General features: G+C 51.3%; 1 protein-coding gene across 1 annotated transcript; it reads right to left on the bottom strand.

The window, feature by feature from the left end:
* Nucleotides 1-1572: 1572 nt before the first annotated feature.
* On the bottom strand, nt 1573-8422 carry LOC101917560 (keratin, type II cytoskeletal 4-like). Its single transcript, XM_005233132.3, has 9 exons — nt 7871-8422; nt 6502-6716; nt 5293-5353; nt 4890-4985; nt 3842-4006; nt 3286-3411; nt 2643-2863; nt 2092-2120; nt 1573-1985 (listed from the first exon to the last, which is right to left on the bottom strand). Exons 1-9 carry the CDS (start codon nt 8420-8422, stop codon nt 1573-1575), a joined length of 1878 nt encoding a protein of 625 aa, XP_005233189.3.
* Nucleotides 8423-17093: the final 8671 nt, after the last annotated feature.

Raw genomic sequence — 17093 nt, 5'->3', positions numbered from 1 at the left:
TCCTCCACATGGTGGTTCGGAGCACAGTTGTCTCAGAGGCTTTCGGCTCCAGGGGAGCTGTGGGAGGGGAGAAGCTGGCCGGGCTGGCTGGTTTTCCCAGCATCCAGCTGCGCATCCAGCTGTGGTGAGCACCAGTGTGGGGAGCCCTTCCCAGCCACGTTACAGGGACGTTTCGGTGGTCACTGTCCCTTGGAAACTGGGCACCCTGGCAGAGAAAAGGGAGGGGGCAACCCGAGCCCACCCAAACCCCATCCTCCTAAAATGATGGGAGAGGGGGTTCCCCTCCCTGCAAGGGGTGTTGGAGGGGATGCCGGGGCGCATCCTACTCGCGGTGTAAGTTCATGTGTTTTGAGGAAGGTGGGGCGCTCGAGGAAGAACAGCTTTCGGGAGGACACGCTTTTCACTTGCTTTCTTTTAAAATTAGCCTACTCTTGTGAGAGGGTTTCAGGGGTGGGGTGTGGGATTGTTTTCTTTTTGTTACTACCTGAGCTGGTTCTCACTGATTTCTTTAAACAAGGGCCTGACTGCTTTTTTGTTCTGCCTCCAGAGATCCCAGACAGCGTGAGAGATCCCGAGCGAGCTGCGCATCCCACGAGCAGTTACACATCCTGGGTTACGCCGCGTTTCTAGACTTCCTTGTGGCCCCACTAATCTCTGGATGGAATAAAGGTATGCAAAAGTGCATCAGGAAGGGGAGCAGGCAAAGTTTCAAAAAAACTTTTGTTAAAGCTCCACTTTTCGTGAGCAACCAACCCCACCCATCTGGAGATTCGTCTTTGAGAAAATATCTGTGCTTTTTGTAATATCAGGGAGGGAAATAAAGCCCATGAAGCAAAGCATGAATTATGCATGTAGTTTATTGAAGGTACAGCTGAAAGTTTGGAGTAAGCGAAGGTTAATCAACTCTGTTCACTTACACATTAAAGCATTAAATCCGTCTATCTAGTACACACACAGGAAAAACAACGCATGCATTTAACTACAGAAATATAAGGTGCTCGTCGGTGTGTAATTAAAATCTGCTCTACCAAACTTGGTGTAGCAACTTGGACCAATTTGCATAAGCATTACCAACCCTCTCGTCAACAGGAAAAATTGGATTTTCTGGTGTCATTAAAGAAGTTAAATAATAGCTGCAGCTCCATCTCGGACAATTAAAATGTGGCTTTTCTTTCTGAAGTTGGGATGACCAAGCCTTTCATCCTTTTGCAATAGCTGCATTAGGGAAAGAAAATCCCTGCTGAAAAGCGGTCAAGCAGAGGAGACTGACTTAAGAGCCAAAAGGATGTGTGAAGACAGGTATGGACTGTCTGAAATGAAAATGAAAATCTCACCTGGCTGAGACCCTGGGGGCAAGTTTCCCCCAAGACAGACATGCAAGAGAAAGTGGGTTTTGATCATGCAAAGAGTTTTCGGCAGAGCGACTAGCCTAGTTGTGTGGGCATGGGCAGCGCATGGTTGTGTGATCCCTACAGCTGTCAGAAGGAAGGGGAATACTGTTTTATTGCAGAAATGCTGATTATTTTAAAATGTGACGTGTTGTTGCCCCCCCCCCCCCCCCCCCCCCAGTCTCTACCGGGTTGTTCTGACCACACGCACAGCCGTGCTGTACCTGTTCCCAGTGCCGCAGACCCCTGCCCCGGGAATGATGACGGCTCCCGGGCTGCACTGCTCCACGCCGGCGCACACGACATTGCCCAGGTTGCCCAGGTTGCCCAGGTTGCCCACACCTGTGGCGCACTGCACCCCCTCCGCACCCGGGATGACTTCTCGCCCCATGCAGCTGACCGCGCTCCTCGCCCCAAAGCCGCCCCCCACCCTGGGGAGGCAATCCACGCTCCGGGTGCTAAAGCCGGCACCACCGACGCCGAAGGAGGAGACCACCCCTAACCCCGCACCAGCCCCTCCTGTCTTGACGGTGCATTTGCCTCCGATTCCTGATAGAGATCGGCACTCCCCGACGGTGCCACCACCGCTGACCACAGCTGTGGGAGAGAAACAGGCTCAGTCACTCCCCGAGCAGCTAAAACCCAGCTTATTAGAAGCTTAAAAGACTTGTAAGGAAATTAAGGGAATGCTTCGTTAGCTTACCAACGCTCACAGGGTTGCCAGTACATATCCTGTTGAGAAAAGAAATGTATCAGAGATGTATTTAGGGAAATATTCCCCAACACACCAGCAAACAGAGGTGCTGCCCAGCCATTGCCTCCTTAGAAACCCTGCAGGCAATGTCAGCATTTCTGTCCACCCAGGTGTGATCTGCTGGTCCAAACTGCCCACTGCGGCACCCCAGATCCCACAGACACCTTCATATCCCATCCTCTTTTCGTACCACAAGCAGAGGATCTGACTGCAGCGTGCTTGGTGCGCTGCGATCCAGCTGCCCTGGGAGGATGAAGAGGAAATGGGGGCAATGCCCCCCTCTGCATCTGTGGTGAGGAAAAGGGGCAATGCCCCCCTCTGCAACCATGGGGAGAAAAAGGGGCAATGCTCCCCTCTGCACCCATGGGAAGAAAAAGGGGTGATGCTCCCCTCAGCACCCATGGGGACCTGCCTCCACCCAGCATTTCTCACTGCTTCTCCCTTCTCCTGCTGGGTTTTTGCTGGCTCTCGTGACAAGGTACAGCCAGGGATGCTCCTACCTGCTCTCTTCTCCTTCCAGCAGCGTCCTGTAAGTGGCAATCTCAATGTCCAGGGCCAGCTTGACGTTCAGCAGCTCCTGGTAGTCTCTCAGCAAGCATGCCATCTTGTCCTTGGCTTGCTGCAGTGCAGTCTGTAGATCAATCAGCTTCTGCCGGGCATCTTTGAGGGCGCAGTCACCCCGCTGCTCGGCGTCGCAGATGGCTGTCTGCAGAGCTGCGATCTGTGGACAGAAACAAGGGGGTGGCCAGGGTTGATATTAATAGGCATCCCACAGGGTTGCTCATGTACCCCCTTGTTTCTCAGCTAGGAACTGCCAGAGAGCCTAGATTTGGGCTGGACCCATGTGATGGCCAAGCTTTTTGGGGTGAAGGGGAGGGGATCTGTTGGTGGCACCCCAGGAGGAAGCATGCAGCAAGCACTGTTTCTCTCCTAGCCAAACCATCTGGCTTCTGCTTATTTGAGAAATGACAAAAAAATCTGCTGCTTTGTTCATGGACAGAAGATGAGAAGCTACAAACACAGCCTTAAGCTGGGGTAGGGGTGTTCTTTGCAGTTCAGCGGGGTGGGACCTGGGGGATTAAGCCCTTTGCTGGAGAGGCTGCGCTCCCCGCAGCCCGTGCAGCATTCAGCCCTTTGTCCTACCTGTTTCTTCACGTTATCCGACTCGCACTGCAGCTTCTGGATCATCCGGTTCAGCTCAGCTATCTCACTCTGGTTGTTTCTCAGGTCATCGCAGAACTTGCCCCTGCTGCTGTGGAGCTCCTCCAGCTATTGCATGGGAACAGGATGACGTTAACGCACCCGTCACCCCTTCCAGGGAAGGTGGTGACTCTCCAGAGCTGCACCGATGTCGGTGCTCCCAGGGAAGCACCGAGACGTGACCTCAGCCCAGGCAAGGCGACAGTCCTGGGTAGGTCCTGAGCATTTGCCTTTTGGGAAGGGGATGGTGTTCCTGATGGGTGCAGAGACCTCACTGGAGCAACAGTCACCTGCTGCACTCTGGTTTTACAGGAATGTCTCAAACCACAGTTTTAAGGTTGGGTTTGGGGTTTTTTTGTCATGACTTTCTTTAGCGAACTACAGTGCATGCACACCGTGGGGGAGGTTTAAATTGCATCATGGAGGCCAGAAACAGTCCTAAGAGTTTTGTTGGCCAAGGGATTTTATTGCCATTTGTGCTGGTCGTGTGAATACTCACTCTGGTTTGGTAGAAAGCCTCCACTTCAGCCTTGCTCTTCTGGGCAATCTCCTCATAGCAGCACTCTACGCTTTTGATGATGCCCTCCATGTCCAGGTCCCGGCTGTTGTCCATTTGCACGATGACAGAGGTGTCACACAGCTGGCAGTCCAGCTGAGCTCTCTCCTGCAAGACCCATCGCATGTCGGTGCCCTTCCCCCACCCAGTACGAGCCAGGTGTGCGGGTACCCCGGGCAAAGGGGGGACCGGGGAGAAGGTGGAGGGTGGGACAAGGTTCTCCCACGAACGCTCAACTAGAGCACTGGCTTCCCCAGGCGGGTGACTGGTTTCGAGCAAGAGCCGGCAGCTGGGACCTGTTTTGGTGGCACAATATGGGATTGCTGCATGCAGTTCCCTAAGGAAGGGTGGGGAATCCTGGTGGAGCAACTCGCTTCATTGCAAGTGGATGTTTCTGGCTGCACCAGCAGTTTTCTGGGCTGTGAATCCCTCAGGGGTGAGTGCTTTGGGTCCCATCACCTGGGGGTGGGCTAGGACAGGTGCAAACACAAAGAGGGGTTTTTTTGTGTGCAAACACACGCAAAAAAAACCCAACTCTGTGTTTTCTTAAAAACTTGATACATTTTAATAACTGTTTGTGTCTAAATTGTTAGTTTCACCAAAATATTTTGACTAAAGTAGTTTAGGGAATTAAGTGCTAAAAAAAAATTTTGGTTTTGAAGATTGAGATGTCTTTCTGGTTCCCAGGGGTGATTTGGATTAGAATTCCAGGGGCTTTTCCATGCCAAAGGTCCCTCCCTTTGCGACCAGCTTTATAGAAGACAGCCAGGAGCACACTTTGCCTTTACCGGTGTGCCAATAGTGTCGTTATCAAGCACAGATATATATATCAAAGCATATAGATTTCAAGATATATAGATTATTGGGGTGTTTTTTCAGGGTTTTCAGAAAAGGCACCTTTCTCTGCACTTGGTGTTGGTGTGGGAGCATGAGGGGGGAGCAGGTGACACATCATTCCCAGGGCAGCGCCCGCGGAGCTGGGAGCTCTTACCTCAGCATAGATGCACTTCAGGAACTCCAGCTGCTGCCGCAGGAGACCCACCCTCACTTCCAGCTCCTCCTTGGTCAGGTAGAGACAGTCCACATCCTGGGGAGACACCAAGATTTGGGTGAAAAGAGGGGAAGAAACAAGGACTGTGGCAAAGCCCACGCTTTCTGTTTGCTGCGGAGGAAACCTCCCTATTCCCAGCCCTCGAGACTCTCTGGGTTTGTGTTCTATGTGCTTACCACATGGTGGGGGTTCTCCAACTCCATTGGGGTGCCTCTGGTTTGGGACTCAGGACATGTCATGATGCCAGGACTCCCCCTGTCCCTCCCTGGCCCCACACCCAGGGTTGCCCATGCACCTGCCACCCTCAGCTGGGCTCCCCAGCATTGTCCCTAGTGTGACCCACCTTCTTGAGGACCACAAACTCATTCTCCGCAGCCGTGCGCTTGTTGATCTCATCTTCATATCTGCAGTAGGAAAGTAGACAGGAGGGATGCTGAGCCCAGGGTTCCTGTCCCCATCACCCAAGCAGCCAACGCAGAACGCAGGGAGTGTGAGTAAAACCAAAGCCTCTCCCTATCTGCTTTGTACCTCCTTCTTGCTTTTTGCTTTGTTGCTTTTTCTTTCCTCCCCACTGGGCTTTGTTCAGCAGTTTTAAATAGTCCTCGCCAGCAGGATCGGTGGCTGGAGCGAGATGGCAGTAAATCAGGCCAAACCACTAAAAATGCAAAGCCCTGTACCTCCGCTGAAGGCTTGGGTTGCTTCGTTTAGCCCTGCTGCTTCGTGTGACGTGTTTCTGAAGCATCCAGAACTGTGCTCTGGCTCTGAGTGTGTACAGGGAGGCTGTGGCCAAAGTGCCCCAAGGGAGGTCAGGAGCTTGAGCAACCTTTGAAACTCCCAGGTGCAATGGGAAGGAAAGTCAGTGCGTAATGGCCGAGTAATTGGGACTTCAGAGAACTTTCACAAGGTGATTCTATGAGCCTGACCTCCTTTGTGGTGCCTCAGCAAGAAAAAACATCTGAGATGCGTGGCTGTAAGACCTCTGGAGAAAGGGTTACTCTTTCATCCTGTGCTGTAAACCACCGGCCACCAAGTGTCCTGGGTCGTGGCTTAGCAGAGCACATGGGGAACTATTAAGGAATATCTATACCTGAAATTAAAAAAACAATTCCCACATTCCCTCTGGGAAGAGAGAATGAACCCCAGCAGAGATGTGTATAAAGCGTGGGGTGGAGACAAATAGGCAGGGGGGTTTGTGGGAACGGATGGCACTGGGAACACGAGATCTGGGGGAGCCACAGGCATAGGTGGTGTGGGAGATTTGGCAAACCACAGTTGTGTACAGGAGCATCGGGGAGAGAAAAATTGGTTCCTTGTCCCTCTCCCTAGGGAAACACTGGTTGAAAAGCTCTCCCAGTCCATCACCAGCATCTGAGGTGCAGCAGTGGGAGCCCAGTACAGGCAACCAGCCCAGTACTGGTGTGCCCTGCTCTGCTCCCCATGTGCTGCCCCAGTTTTTGGGCCCATCCAGTGCGATTGCATCGGCTTCACGCTTGGGAACACCGCTCAGGGCAGTGCGAACCCCATCCGCAGCTTCACTCTGCGCGCTACTTACTTGCACTTGTACTCTTGAACCAGGTCTCTGAGGCACCGTTCCTCGTTTTCCAGCCTCTCCCGCTCCCCCAGCACACACTCCAGCTGCTTCCTCAGGTTGCAGATGAAATTCTCGAACACGGGCTCCAGGTTTCTCCTGGAAGCTGGCAGGACATACTGCTGCAGCAGCTCCCACTTGGTGGTCAGCACCTTGTTCTGCTGTTCCAGCAGCCGGACCTGGGGAAGCAAGAGATGCAAGAGTCACGCAACCCCCTCCTGTCCCAGGCAAATGCGCTTTGGGTTCCTCCACCTCCAAAAGGAAAAAGCAAAAATAAAATCGGAAACGCAAGCGGTTAGGTGATGATTTCTCTGCAGCCTGGGTGAGACCAGCATCTTCCCTGAGCTACACCCAGTCCCACCCAGGGCTCGTACCACCAGCTGAACCACGCCAGGGTGTTTGCTCTTTGCTGAGGCCAAGCCTGAAGCTCAATTTGGCCAAACACCACGTCCAAGCCACTGCCACCCCTGAGGGGCTGAGCACAGGAATGAGTCTCCTGGCACTAAAAGCTCCATCCAGGATCTCATTTTAATGTATCTGATTTAAACGCTAACCGCGGGTATTTATCATGCCTTTCACTTCTAGATTAAAGAGCTCTCCAGTACTTGAGAACCTTTATGGATCATGAATAAGTCATTTTTCAAATGGGAGGAAGCGGAGTCGTTCCTCGTACGTGGGTTTGGTTTTTCCAGCTGCAGAGCAACTCCCAAGGAAAATCAAGATCGGGCAGAGCAAAAGTTTCTCTGCCTTTTGAGAAATGATTTCCTATAGCACACCTCTAAACATAACAAAACCCCTCAGGCTCAGTTCAGAAAACAGTGATAAATTACATCTGTTTAGGAAATCACCAAATCATTTCATCCATGGGATGGAGGGATGGAGAAGTTAAACTTGTTCATCTCATTTTAGCTAGACATCTATCTACAGCTCCTTGATGAAGCACACAAACTATTTTAAAAATGCAAAAGTCCTTTGGCGTTTATAGAGGTGCGATAGCAATGGCAGATTATACATTTGTTACAAAACTTCCTATTTTGCCTTTTTAAGCTTCCACGTCTCCATCCCTTCTCTCACAGGTTTTGATTCACCATATCCCAGGAGCTGCTCCTGATTTAGCTATTTAGCAGACTGGTGACCATCGAAAGGTAAAAGACCGGTGTGATTGGCGCGGTGCAAGGCTTAAATCCAAACAGTCTCCAGGTCAGGACCACCACGGTTCATCAGAAGCGTCTACAATACCAGGGTGCCAGCAGAAATAGCTGCTGACGTGGCCTCTTTCGAGGCAGTGGATCCTTCAGAGCCTGGGGACGGGAGGCAACACGCGGGGTCTCACCTTGTCGATGAAGCAGGCAAACTGGTTGTTGAGGTTCTTGATCTGTTCCTTCTCGTGGGTCCGCACTTGGCACTCCTCGGGGTCAACCCCCACACAGAGGGGCTTGAGGAGCTCCGGGTGGATGCTGACGCCCCGAATCCCTTCCGATCTACCTCCGCCGAGGCCGATGCCAATGCCGCCCCCGTAGCCTCCGATAGCCACGCCGTCCCCAAGACCTCTGTAGCTGCCCAAGCCCCCGTAGCTTCCGCAGTTACCAAACCCCACAACCGTGCCCACGCCAAAGCGGCCTCCGCCGTAAGCCACACCGCAACGTCCAACGCCGGCACCGCCGTAGACCCCGCTGCGGCAGCTGCCACCGAAGGAAATCCTTTGCCCTCTCCCCAGGTCACAGACGCTCCGGCTGCTGAAGCCACCGATGCCACATCTCCGTCCCACCGGCTGGCAGACGGAGGCTGAGCTGCTGTTGCCCCTGCCGAGGCCGCAGACGGCAGACGCGGAGGAGAAGCCCCGTCTCCCCAGGAGGGAGCTGGAGGTGTAGCACTGTCGACTCATGGTGGCGGGGGGAGGCGGGAGGTGAAGCGGTAACGGCAAAGCAGAAGAGTGAGAGAGGAGCAGGGAGTGAAGGAAGGAGATCTCCTTTGGCTTCTCTGAGGTAGAGCCCTTCTCCTTATATACATTTCAGGAGGTGCCTGAGATGCAAAAATTTAATTTATCCACTGGGTTTGGTCTGCCTGGCAGCAAGAAATGGCTTCCAACATTTTAAACCCACAGCAAACACTTCTATCTCATACGAAATAATGTGGAAATTAAAATAAACTGCTTTGCTTGCAAGCTTCAGTTTCAGGACTTATATTTTACTTAATTAATCTGCTTCCTTATTGTGTAATTATAGTTTAGCAAAATAATTCAAGGGGTTTTTATTCATGGCTTGTTTACGGTTCGGTTTCACCACAGCATTTAATTATGTTTCAGGACCTCCTGCACAATGTCGTGGCGATGCTGCCTCTCCCAGGGTCTCTCGACAGCTCGGGGCTGGCTCTTGAGCAATGACCGGTGGCGATAGGAGGGAAGGAAGGCGTATCTGCCAAAGCACAGCACCGACGTTGTCGGGAGCGTTCTTGTAAGCATTCATTTCTTCCTCTCGCGGGTATGGCTGTGAGTCTCGCCCTGTTTGCTGGCTCGCGGGTCGGGAGCGGAGTGGGATGGGGTTGGCGGTTTCCCTGCTGATGGAGTGAGGACGCTGATGTGAGCTGGGCGAGATGGTGCCAAGGATGGATTCAGTCGGGGGAGGGGGATGCTCTGGCACGTGGGGGTTCACACACACAGCTGGGCGCCGTGTGCCCCTTGGAATACACAGCAGGGAAGAGAAGGCATTTCTGGCGATGCGCTGCTGCAGACAGCGATTTATTGCCGAATTGTGTGCCGTGGGGAAGCTGATAATGGTGTGTAGTGTCCCGGTGTGATGTGACTGCGGTACGTGGAATTCAGGTGGATGGTAGCTGGAGATGCAACAAAGTGCTACAAACAGGTTGAGAAATGTTAGCCGGAGTGAACTTTTTTCCTCGCATTCCTCTGACACGCCTATTTGACATTAAATTATTCTGGTAATATCTGTTAATGAGAAGCTACTGTACAGTGTTAATTAAGATTCTTGAAAAGATTTTTTGAATTTGCTTGGAAACAAATAAAGTTCCTTTTTTGCCTTAACAAAGGGGTCTAATCACAGAATCAGGAGGGATTGCATAGCTTGCCCTAAGAAGTCTTTGCATCTTTTCTGGGGCAAAAATAACTGGTTCTGGGAGGATTCCTAGTCAGTGCTACTTGAAATACATTGTCTTGTATTAAAAGTAATGTAAAGGAATTAGGACAACTTAGAATATTTGTGGAATCTCTCCAAGTAGAGAGATTTATTTATTTATTTTTTACAGGTCGCATAAAGGGTTGAAATTAACTACAAAATACTCTACGCAATTATAATCATGGAGTAGTTCTATTGTAGCTGCATCGGTCTGAGTATATTAGGATGCACATGTTGCAATGAGATGTACTCTCATTTGTGGGATTGAGATAGTTGGAGAAAGCTGATGAGCTTTTGGTCACTGCGTCCTTCATGCCATTTTGCCCGGGGTAATCCAAGCACCGGGACCTCTTGCTAGTAAGTGAAGGGGGAAAATATTTTGGATATTTGTTTTGTTTTGTGCTGAAGTGTTGCTGCAAGCATGGCAGAGGACAGTTGGGTGCGTGGTCTGGAGCCCAGCCTGGGGCGCTGCCTGGGGATAGGGCATTCACAGATGGGCTGAAGCATCGTGCAGCATTTCGGGAGGTCCATACAATGTGACTTCCATGAACTCTTTTTGGTGGGAATAACTGTGGGCAACCTGAGAAATGGGGAGAAGCCAGGCTGTGAGGTTACCAGCACCAGAGGCTGTAGTCCTCCTTTCTGACTGCCTCAGCCCTGCATATGCTTTGGGGCAGCTGCGGTGGAGCAGGGACGAGGCATCGGGGATGTGACCAGGAGCAGCCCCCGCGCCGAGCTCTGTGACCCAGCAGGAGCACAGAGGGAGACTCCAGCTCCTTTGCATGGCAGGAAAGACACGGCCCTTCATCCTTGAGGTCAGCAACTTGCTGGTTTTTCCAGTTGTAAGAAATCCAGACCTGGTTTGGGTTAGGTCCCTGCTACCCTCCGTACCTCTGCCTGGCCCCCCACCACAGAGTGCCTTGTGCCGCACGGGTGAAACACGCACCATCTGAGGGCTGTGGACCCTCCAAGCCCCCGGTCTTGTTAGAAAGCAGGGAAAATGCCACCCATGGGCCAACCATCCACGTTCCTCCACCAGCTGCAAGCCCTGAGATCCCTTCTTACACATGATGTGCTGCCAGGCTGTTTCCCCACGGATCGAAAGCTACAAGCCTGCACTTCAGCCTTTGGCTCCTCCTCGCAGCCCTAAGAAGTGGCTTCTTCCCGGTGCCCAGCCTTGCACATCAGAGGCAGACGGTTCATCAGGGCAGCGCCTGTGGTTTCCATCTGCTGAGCTTTCACAAAGCCGGTTCACAGTCACGCGGTGGAAGCCCTGAGCTGGTTACATCAGCCTCAAAGGAGGAAGCACTCCGATGCGATTTGGTCTCCTGAAGAGAAGGGTTGCGATCACTTTTGTTTCTTCGGCCTCACACACGCACAGCACTGGCTCAAGTCAGACACAAATGCCACCATCGTGGAGAGCTTCTACATGTCTCCGTGCATTGGCCTGCCTGATTGCAGGTCAGATAGTGTTTGAGGAGCTGTAGAAAGGGACTAACCTTCCTCTTGGCAAGGAAAGGATGAAACCGCTGTTTTCAGGCTGACAGCAAATATTTACTGGGAAAACCGCTGAGGTCCTTAGCCCTGAACTGTGGTGTCCTCCATGAGACTCACGCCTTGGAGATTTACATGTACCCAGATGAATTCATTCCGCTTAAGCACCTTACTGAACTGGGACTTGTTAAGCCATCCTTGCAGATAAGGAGAGCCTAGGGTGTTTCCCAAGCTCCTGTTGTGGTTCTGGCTGTAACAACCCAGCCATCCAAGCCTGCTTTCTCCCAGGGACAAAACTGCTCTTTAAGACCATCTCCTGAGAAAACAGGGCTGGCAGGGCTTGGCCGCGCTGGTGCTCTCCCTCTCTCCCTGCAGGCTGGGCAGTTTTTGTGGCTCCTTCCAAAAAGGACCATGAAGTCGCCATTAAAATGGCTAATGAGGCCCCTGGGACATCTCCCTCTGGTTTCGTGGGTCCAGCCCTCCAAAGGTGGCTGTTCCTGGTCTCTTAACTGCAGCTTGATTCTGCTCCCACATCAAAGCAGATGGTGGATTTGTGGGGACCAGGTTAGAGATGATGGTCTGGGCTCCTTCCATTGCCACTGGGCACCTTGCTTTCCTCCCAGTAACTTTGTTCCACAGTAGCTGTTCACCCTTAGCCCAGCTTGTCCCTGGTCATTTATGCTGCTTTGGGGCAAAAAGATGGACAAGAGAATTCCTGAGGTTCTTTCCAGGCTGTTCCTGGAGCATCAGCTGTCACTGCCCAGATGCACCATCTGCATTTGCAGTGTTGCCAGATAAGATCTTGCCAAAACCTTTCCCCACCTCCTGCAGGCTTTCTGTTGGACAGTTATAAACCGTGGGTGACCAGTGTCGGTCACGTCACCAGTATTGATGAGGAGATGTTGGGGTATCAGAGCAGTAAGCTAAGCAGAAGAGAGCATCGCTCCCAAAGGCAATGTCTCATGTGAGGAACCTGCACACCCTGCCCGTGTCTGCTGTGATGCACCTGCCGCACTTGGTGCCCTGGCAGCAAACCCAGGTGTTTCAGTCAGAGCAACTTGGTCATATTCCGGGCAGTTCTTTATTTGTGTGATGGGAAACCTGGGCACTGGAGGCTGAGCTCCATGTGTCTGTCCAACGGAGCTCCTGGGACCGCGGGGTGTTTGGCTGCAGTAGGCAGGGTGCCAGCAGCAGCACAGGGCAGCTGTTGGGATTTTTTTAAAAATCTCTATTTCGATGGTGTTACCAGGTGACCTAAGCTGAGAAACCCTCCTTCATAGCTCTTATTTACCGTTCTTATTTTGCAAGAGACAAATAGGTTTCATAGCAAACACCACAGGTGTCCACCCCCTTCCTTTGAAATGTTCCTCCTTTGCACAGGAATTTGTAAAGGCTCTTTTGCATCATCGGACCAACTTCGTGCCAGCGCTCAGGGCCCGATGGACTATTAGGGCTCTGAGTAATGGGGTGGAATCGGTGTGGCAGGGTCACGATGAAAGCGCCCTGGCCAGGACCGGGGAACTGTCACTGAGGAGGGGGCCGAGGGCGCGAGGAAGGTTTGTGCTGGGGGAGGTGGGAAAACCCAGTAAGAAGCTGCCAGGAGAACCACACCGGGTCCTGAGGCTGGGACAGCTGCTCTGCTGTTTGACGGGACAGTTGTCTCTGCTACGGTACAGGCTTTTTTAACCAGAAAGCATGTTCCTTCCTGCACCGAGGCAGCCAGGGACTGCAGAGATGCCCTCCAGCAGCTGAGGGAACAGGGAGAGTGTGGGAGGAGGGAAATTCAGCCACTGAATTTCAACTAGTTCCCATCGATAGGTCTGTAAATCCATGTCTGCGTGTGCACGAGTACGTATAATAGCGACTGAAGAAACAAGCTGTTTGGTGCGTCTGGTTAATGAAATAATTTTGCAAATTTATAAACAGGTTTCTTCTAAAAATGAAAGTGAAGTAGAGGCGATGCACAAACCTTGCGTGCAGTTTATTGGCAGCAGAGCAGAGAATGCAGCTTTTATCAACAATAAGATCTCTGTGCTGGGTTGAATTGAAAAGCATCACTCCTCAGGGAGGGACAAGGAGAGACGTTCAGTAGAGAGCGAACCCTATGACTGGCCTTGTAAAAATGACTTGGCAGGTGAGATAACATTGAAGACTAAAACCACTTCCAGCGTGGGAGTCCTCTTAGCTGAATCCAGCTACCTAAAAACGAGTCACCGAGTTGAAGCTGGAGCCATGGGCTCCATGAATAGTCAATAAGAAAGTTTCATATCATCAAGCAAAAGATTGTTTTCTAAAGTCACCAGCGCAGGAGAACCCGGACACAAGGAGTCATGCTTTGCAGGGCCACGGGGGCATGATACAAGAGCAGAGGTGGTATCTGTACACAGCTACCAGCCTCCACAAAATAAAAGGACAAATACGACCCAGGAGAAATAACAATGCTGTGTTTATGGGCACCTATTCATTAAACTTTCCAGATGGACACTCAGATTAAGGAGATTACAGCAGGTACAGCTTCTCGAGAACATACCTATTATCGTAATGAATGGTTGGAGTCACTTTTGTGATTCATTTCGCCACCAACATGCAAAAAAACTTGGGATGTGTCACTCCAGAGGTGGCAGCTTAGTGCATAACTCTGTATTATGGGTGTCTCCACTGGGTTAACTAGAGATAAAGAGCAGTACTTGTCATAGAGGAATTTGCAACCGACTTCTATTCATCACAGCCCCAACATTCAGAAACACCCTTTCCAGAGGTACCTAGAGCCCCGGTGCGACCTACCCTGGAGAGCACCCACCTGAAACGTCGGGCACCACAGCTTTTATTTGCCCAGCTCAGCAAGCCAATAGGGTTGTAACCTCCATTTCCAGAGATTAACTCGCTGGATTGCTAGCAAGCCACACATTCAGGAAGATGAAGGCAAGCAACGGTCATGATTATACCTCCGGACTGGAACCCCTCCTCCCAAAGCTGAACGCGCCTCTGCCACAGCTATGTCCTCCAGCACACCAGATCACCATGTCTTTGGAGATGCACAGTCACGCTTTGATTTCACGGTGTTTCTAAGGTGGATTCCTTCCCTTCTTGACCTAAATGTCCTGGTTTAAGGAACTCTTTCCTCCATGGCTGGAGAAGTCCCATACTGAGTCTGAAATCCAACTGGGCCACTATCACTGTCCTTCGCACCAGACTTGGGAACCCGCGCTGCAGGAAAACCCAGTGCTCACCAACTGTAAAAGAAAGCCAAAACCAGGATAGAGGAATGGAAAAGAGAAAATCTTCCTGGGAATCAGATTTTTCATAGCTGTGCCAACAAGACTCCCTGGCCACCCTCTGTTGGAGGATAAAAGGAAATACGTTATTAGGTAAATCTGCAACTTTCAGAAGAAACTGCACTGAGTGGGATCTTAGAAATTCACGATTTCATTTAGCAGCTACTCTTAGCTCTGTACCCAGGTGATCCTGATCCATCAGGCACCTGTCTTCCTCCTCTGCTCAGTGGGGATGCTGAGGAGATTCCTTTGGGGAACTCCAGAGTAATTTCTTGAAGCAACATCTACGCATCGGTGTTTTGCCTCGTTATTCTCTTTGTTCTTGTTATTATGTGGTTGCTTTTTCTGCTTGAATATCCTATGGGGTAATCCACCTGCCGGGCGCTGCGTGTGATACCAGGGAGTGTTAAGCACCTGCCTCTCTTGTTCTGCATCCAGAAATGGCACGCATGTGGAAATCTCAATGACCAAAAGCCAGCTTGGTGTTCAAGACATCCTAATAATTGCACACCTGGCATTCCAGCTCCTCCTTGGCTTAACATAGAAAACATTTGGTGGTTTTTCTCCCAGGTGTTTTTGCAAATGCCGTCACCACGAGGCTCAGCATCACAAATACCTGTCTGCAGACAGGCTACCTGTCAAAGGACAGACAGATGGCTTTACTTTCCCTTTAATTACTGAGCACGACAACTGTGGCTTCATTGTCCTCATTTCAATTAAGGACTGACAAACACCCGAGGCGCACTGTCCCCAAAACGTCATACCCCCTTTGAGTGACTTCTTTCAAGTTACTCCAAGAGTATATGATAAAGAGAACCAGTTGCTTTATGAGATTGCTACTGGGTTTGGCATAATTGCCTGTTGCTCTGCAGAGGTTTAGCACCTCCTTCCCACCCAAACCCTTCATCACCATCACAAGCCAAGCACTGCAGGGCAAGCTCATGGTCTCCTCTCCAAAGGCAGAGGTCCCAGGTGCTGAGCATTCAGACTCTGTTTCTCAGGTGCACTGGGTCCTCTTGACCCCATGTCGTGGTTTAATGCCGGCCGGCAGCTCAGCGTCACACCGCCGCTCACTCACTCCCCCACGGTGGGATGGGGAGAGAATCTGAAGAGTAAAAGTGAGAAAGCTGGTGGGTTGAGATGAAGAGTTTAGTAAGTACAGCAAAAGCAGCGCACGCAAGCAAAGCAAAACAAGAAACTCATACACCGCTTCCCATCGCAGGTGAGGGCTCACCATCCCCAGGACTCCCTCCAGCATGCCTGATGGGGGCTTGGAAAACAAAATGCCATTGCTCTAAACATCCCCCCCTTCCTTCTGCTCCCCCCTGCTTTACATGCTGATCGTGGTGCCATATGGCATAGAACACCCTTTCGGTGTGTCGTGTCCCCTCCCAGCTCCTTGTGTCCCCAGCCTGCTTGCCGGTGAGGTGGGGTGAGAAGCAGAAAAGGTCTTGACCCTGTGTAAGTGCTGCTCAGCAATAACAAAAACATCCCTGAGTAATCAACGCTGTCCCCAGCACAGACTCAAAACACAGCCTCGTCCTAGTGACTATGAAGAAAATTAGCTCTACCCCAGCCAAAACCAGTGCAACCCAGAACTGAAAAGCACCTTAAAATGCAAAAAGGTTTTTATGCTTCCACTACCTTCCACCTGGCTGCTTTCTTCACATAATAACACTGTTAATTTAATTTCTGTTGTACAAAAAAGCCCACTTCAGGAAAGCTGGTGGAGGTTCTGTTTCCTATGCTATTCTAGGTCAACATCTGGGCTCCTCCGAGCGGGCAGTTGCTCTTGTGCAATGGTGCTGAGCAGCTGAGGGGCTCTTGATGGTACAAATCCTTGATGCCTGCTGTGTTCCGTGCCCTGCTCAGCACCAGGGTTCCTGACAGTGCCTGTGTCCCAGCGGTTGTCCATTTGCACAGTGACAGAGGCATTGCAAAGTGTGTGCCTAAAGGTTGCAAAAAGCTGCCGTCTGGAGCGATTCCCCCTCATTTGCATCACTTTTGGGGAAATGCAGAAGTAATTGTATAATGTGAGTCTTCATCCTGCAGCTACAATCTGACCCGGAGTGATTCACCACTGAGGAATACACCGAGCCTCCTTTAATCCTGAAAAAAGGGTAAATCCGCCTACTAAACTGGACTGTGGCCAGTAAGCGCTGGGTATAGACAGAGGATTCCCCGTTGGGGTTCACCTGAAGAATACCGGTGGGATTTTTGTTCCCATGTGCAACTAGCACATAAGCCCTATTAGTCAATAGGTTGGATAAGTAGACGGTCCAGGTCTGAAACCCTGCTCCGTCTGCTCCAAACTGTGCTAAAGACGAGGGTGTTTCCAGGAAAAAAATATAACTTGCATTTCCCTGCAGTCAGAAAGGGAGGAATTGCTACTTCTTCAAACACACATCTCAGCAATTCCAGCTCCTGCCGCTCTGAAGACACCCTGCCCCATGGGTCTGTCGTGGCACGGCGCGCACCGTCCAGCTCCTCAGGAGCTGACGCGGGACCAGCTGCATGCAGACACCCAGCAGCTCACACCCAACTAGCCAGTCGGTTTGCATGGCTGGTTTGGGTTTGGGTGCCCTTCATTTCTTCTCAGCAGACTCGCAGATCATGTCGTCTGCGGTTGGGAGTTTCCTCGAGCCACCTCGATGAC

The sequence above is a fragment of the Falco peregrinus genome, chromosome 19 (genome assembly GCF_023634155.1).
Source record: "Falco peregrinus isolate bFalPer1 chromosome 19, bFalPer1.pri, whole genome shotgun sequence".
Lineage (NCBI taxonomy): Eukaryota > Metazoa > Chordata > Aves > Falconiformes > Falconidae > Falco > Falco peregrinus.
The sequence above is the reverse complement of the archived record's forward strand: the minus strand, read 5'-3'. Positions and strand labels throughout refer to the sequence as shown.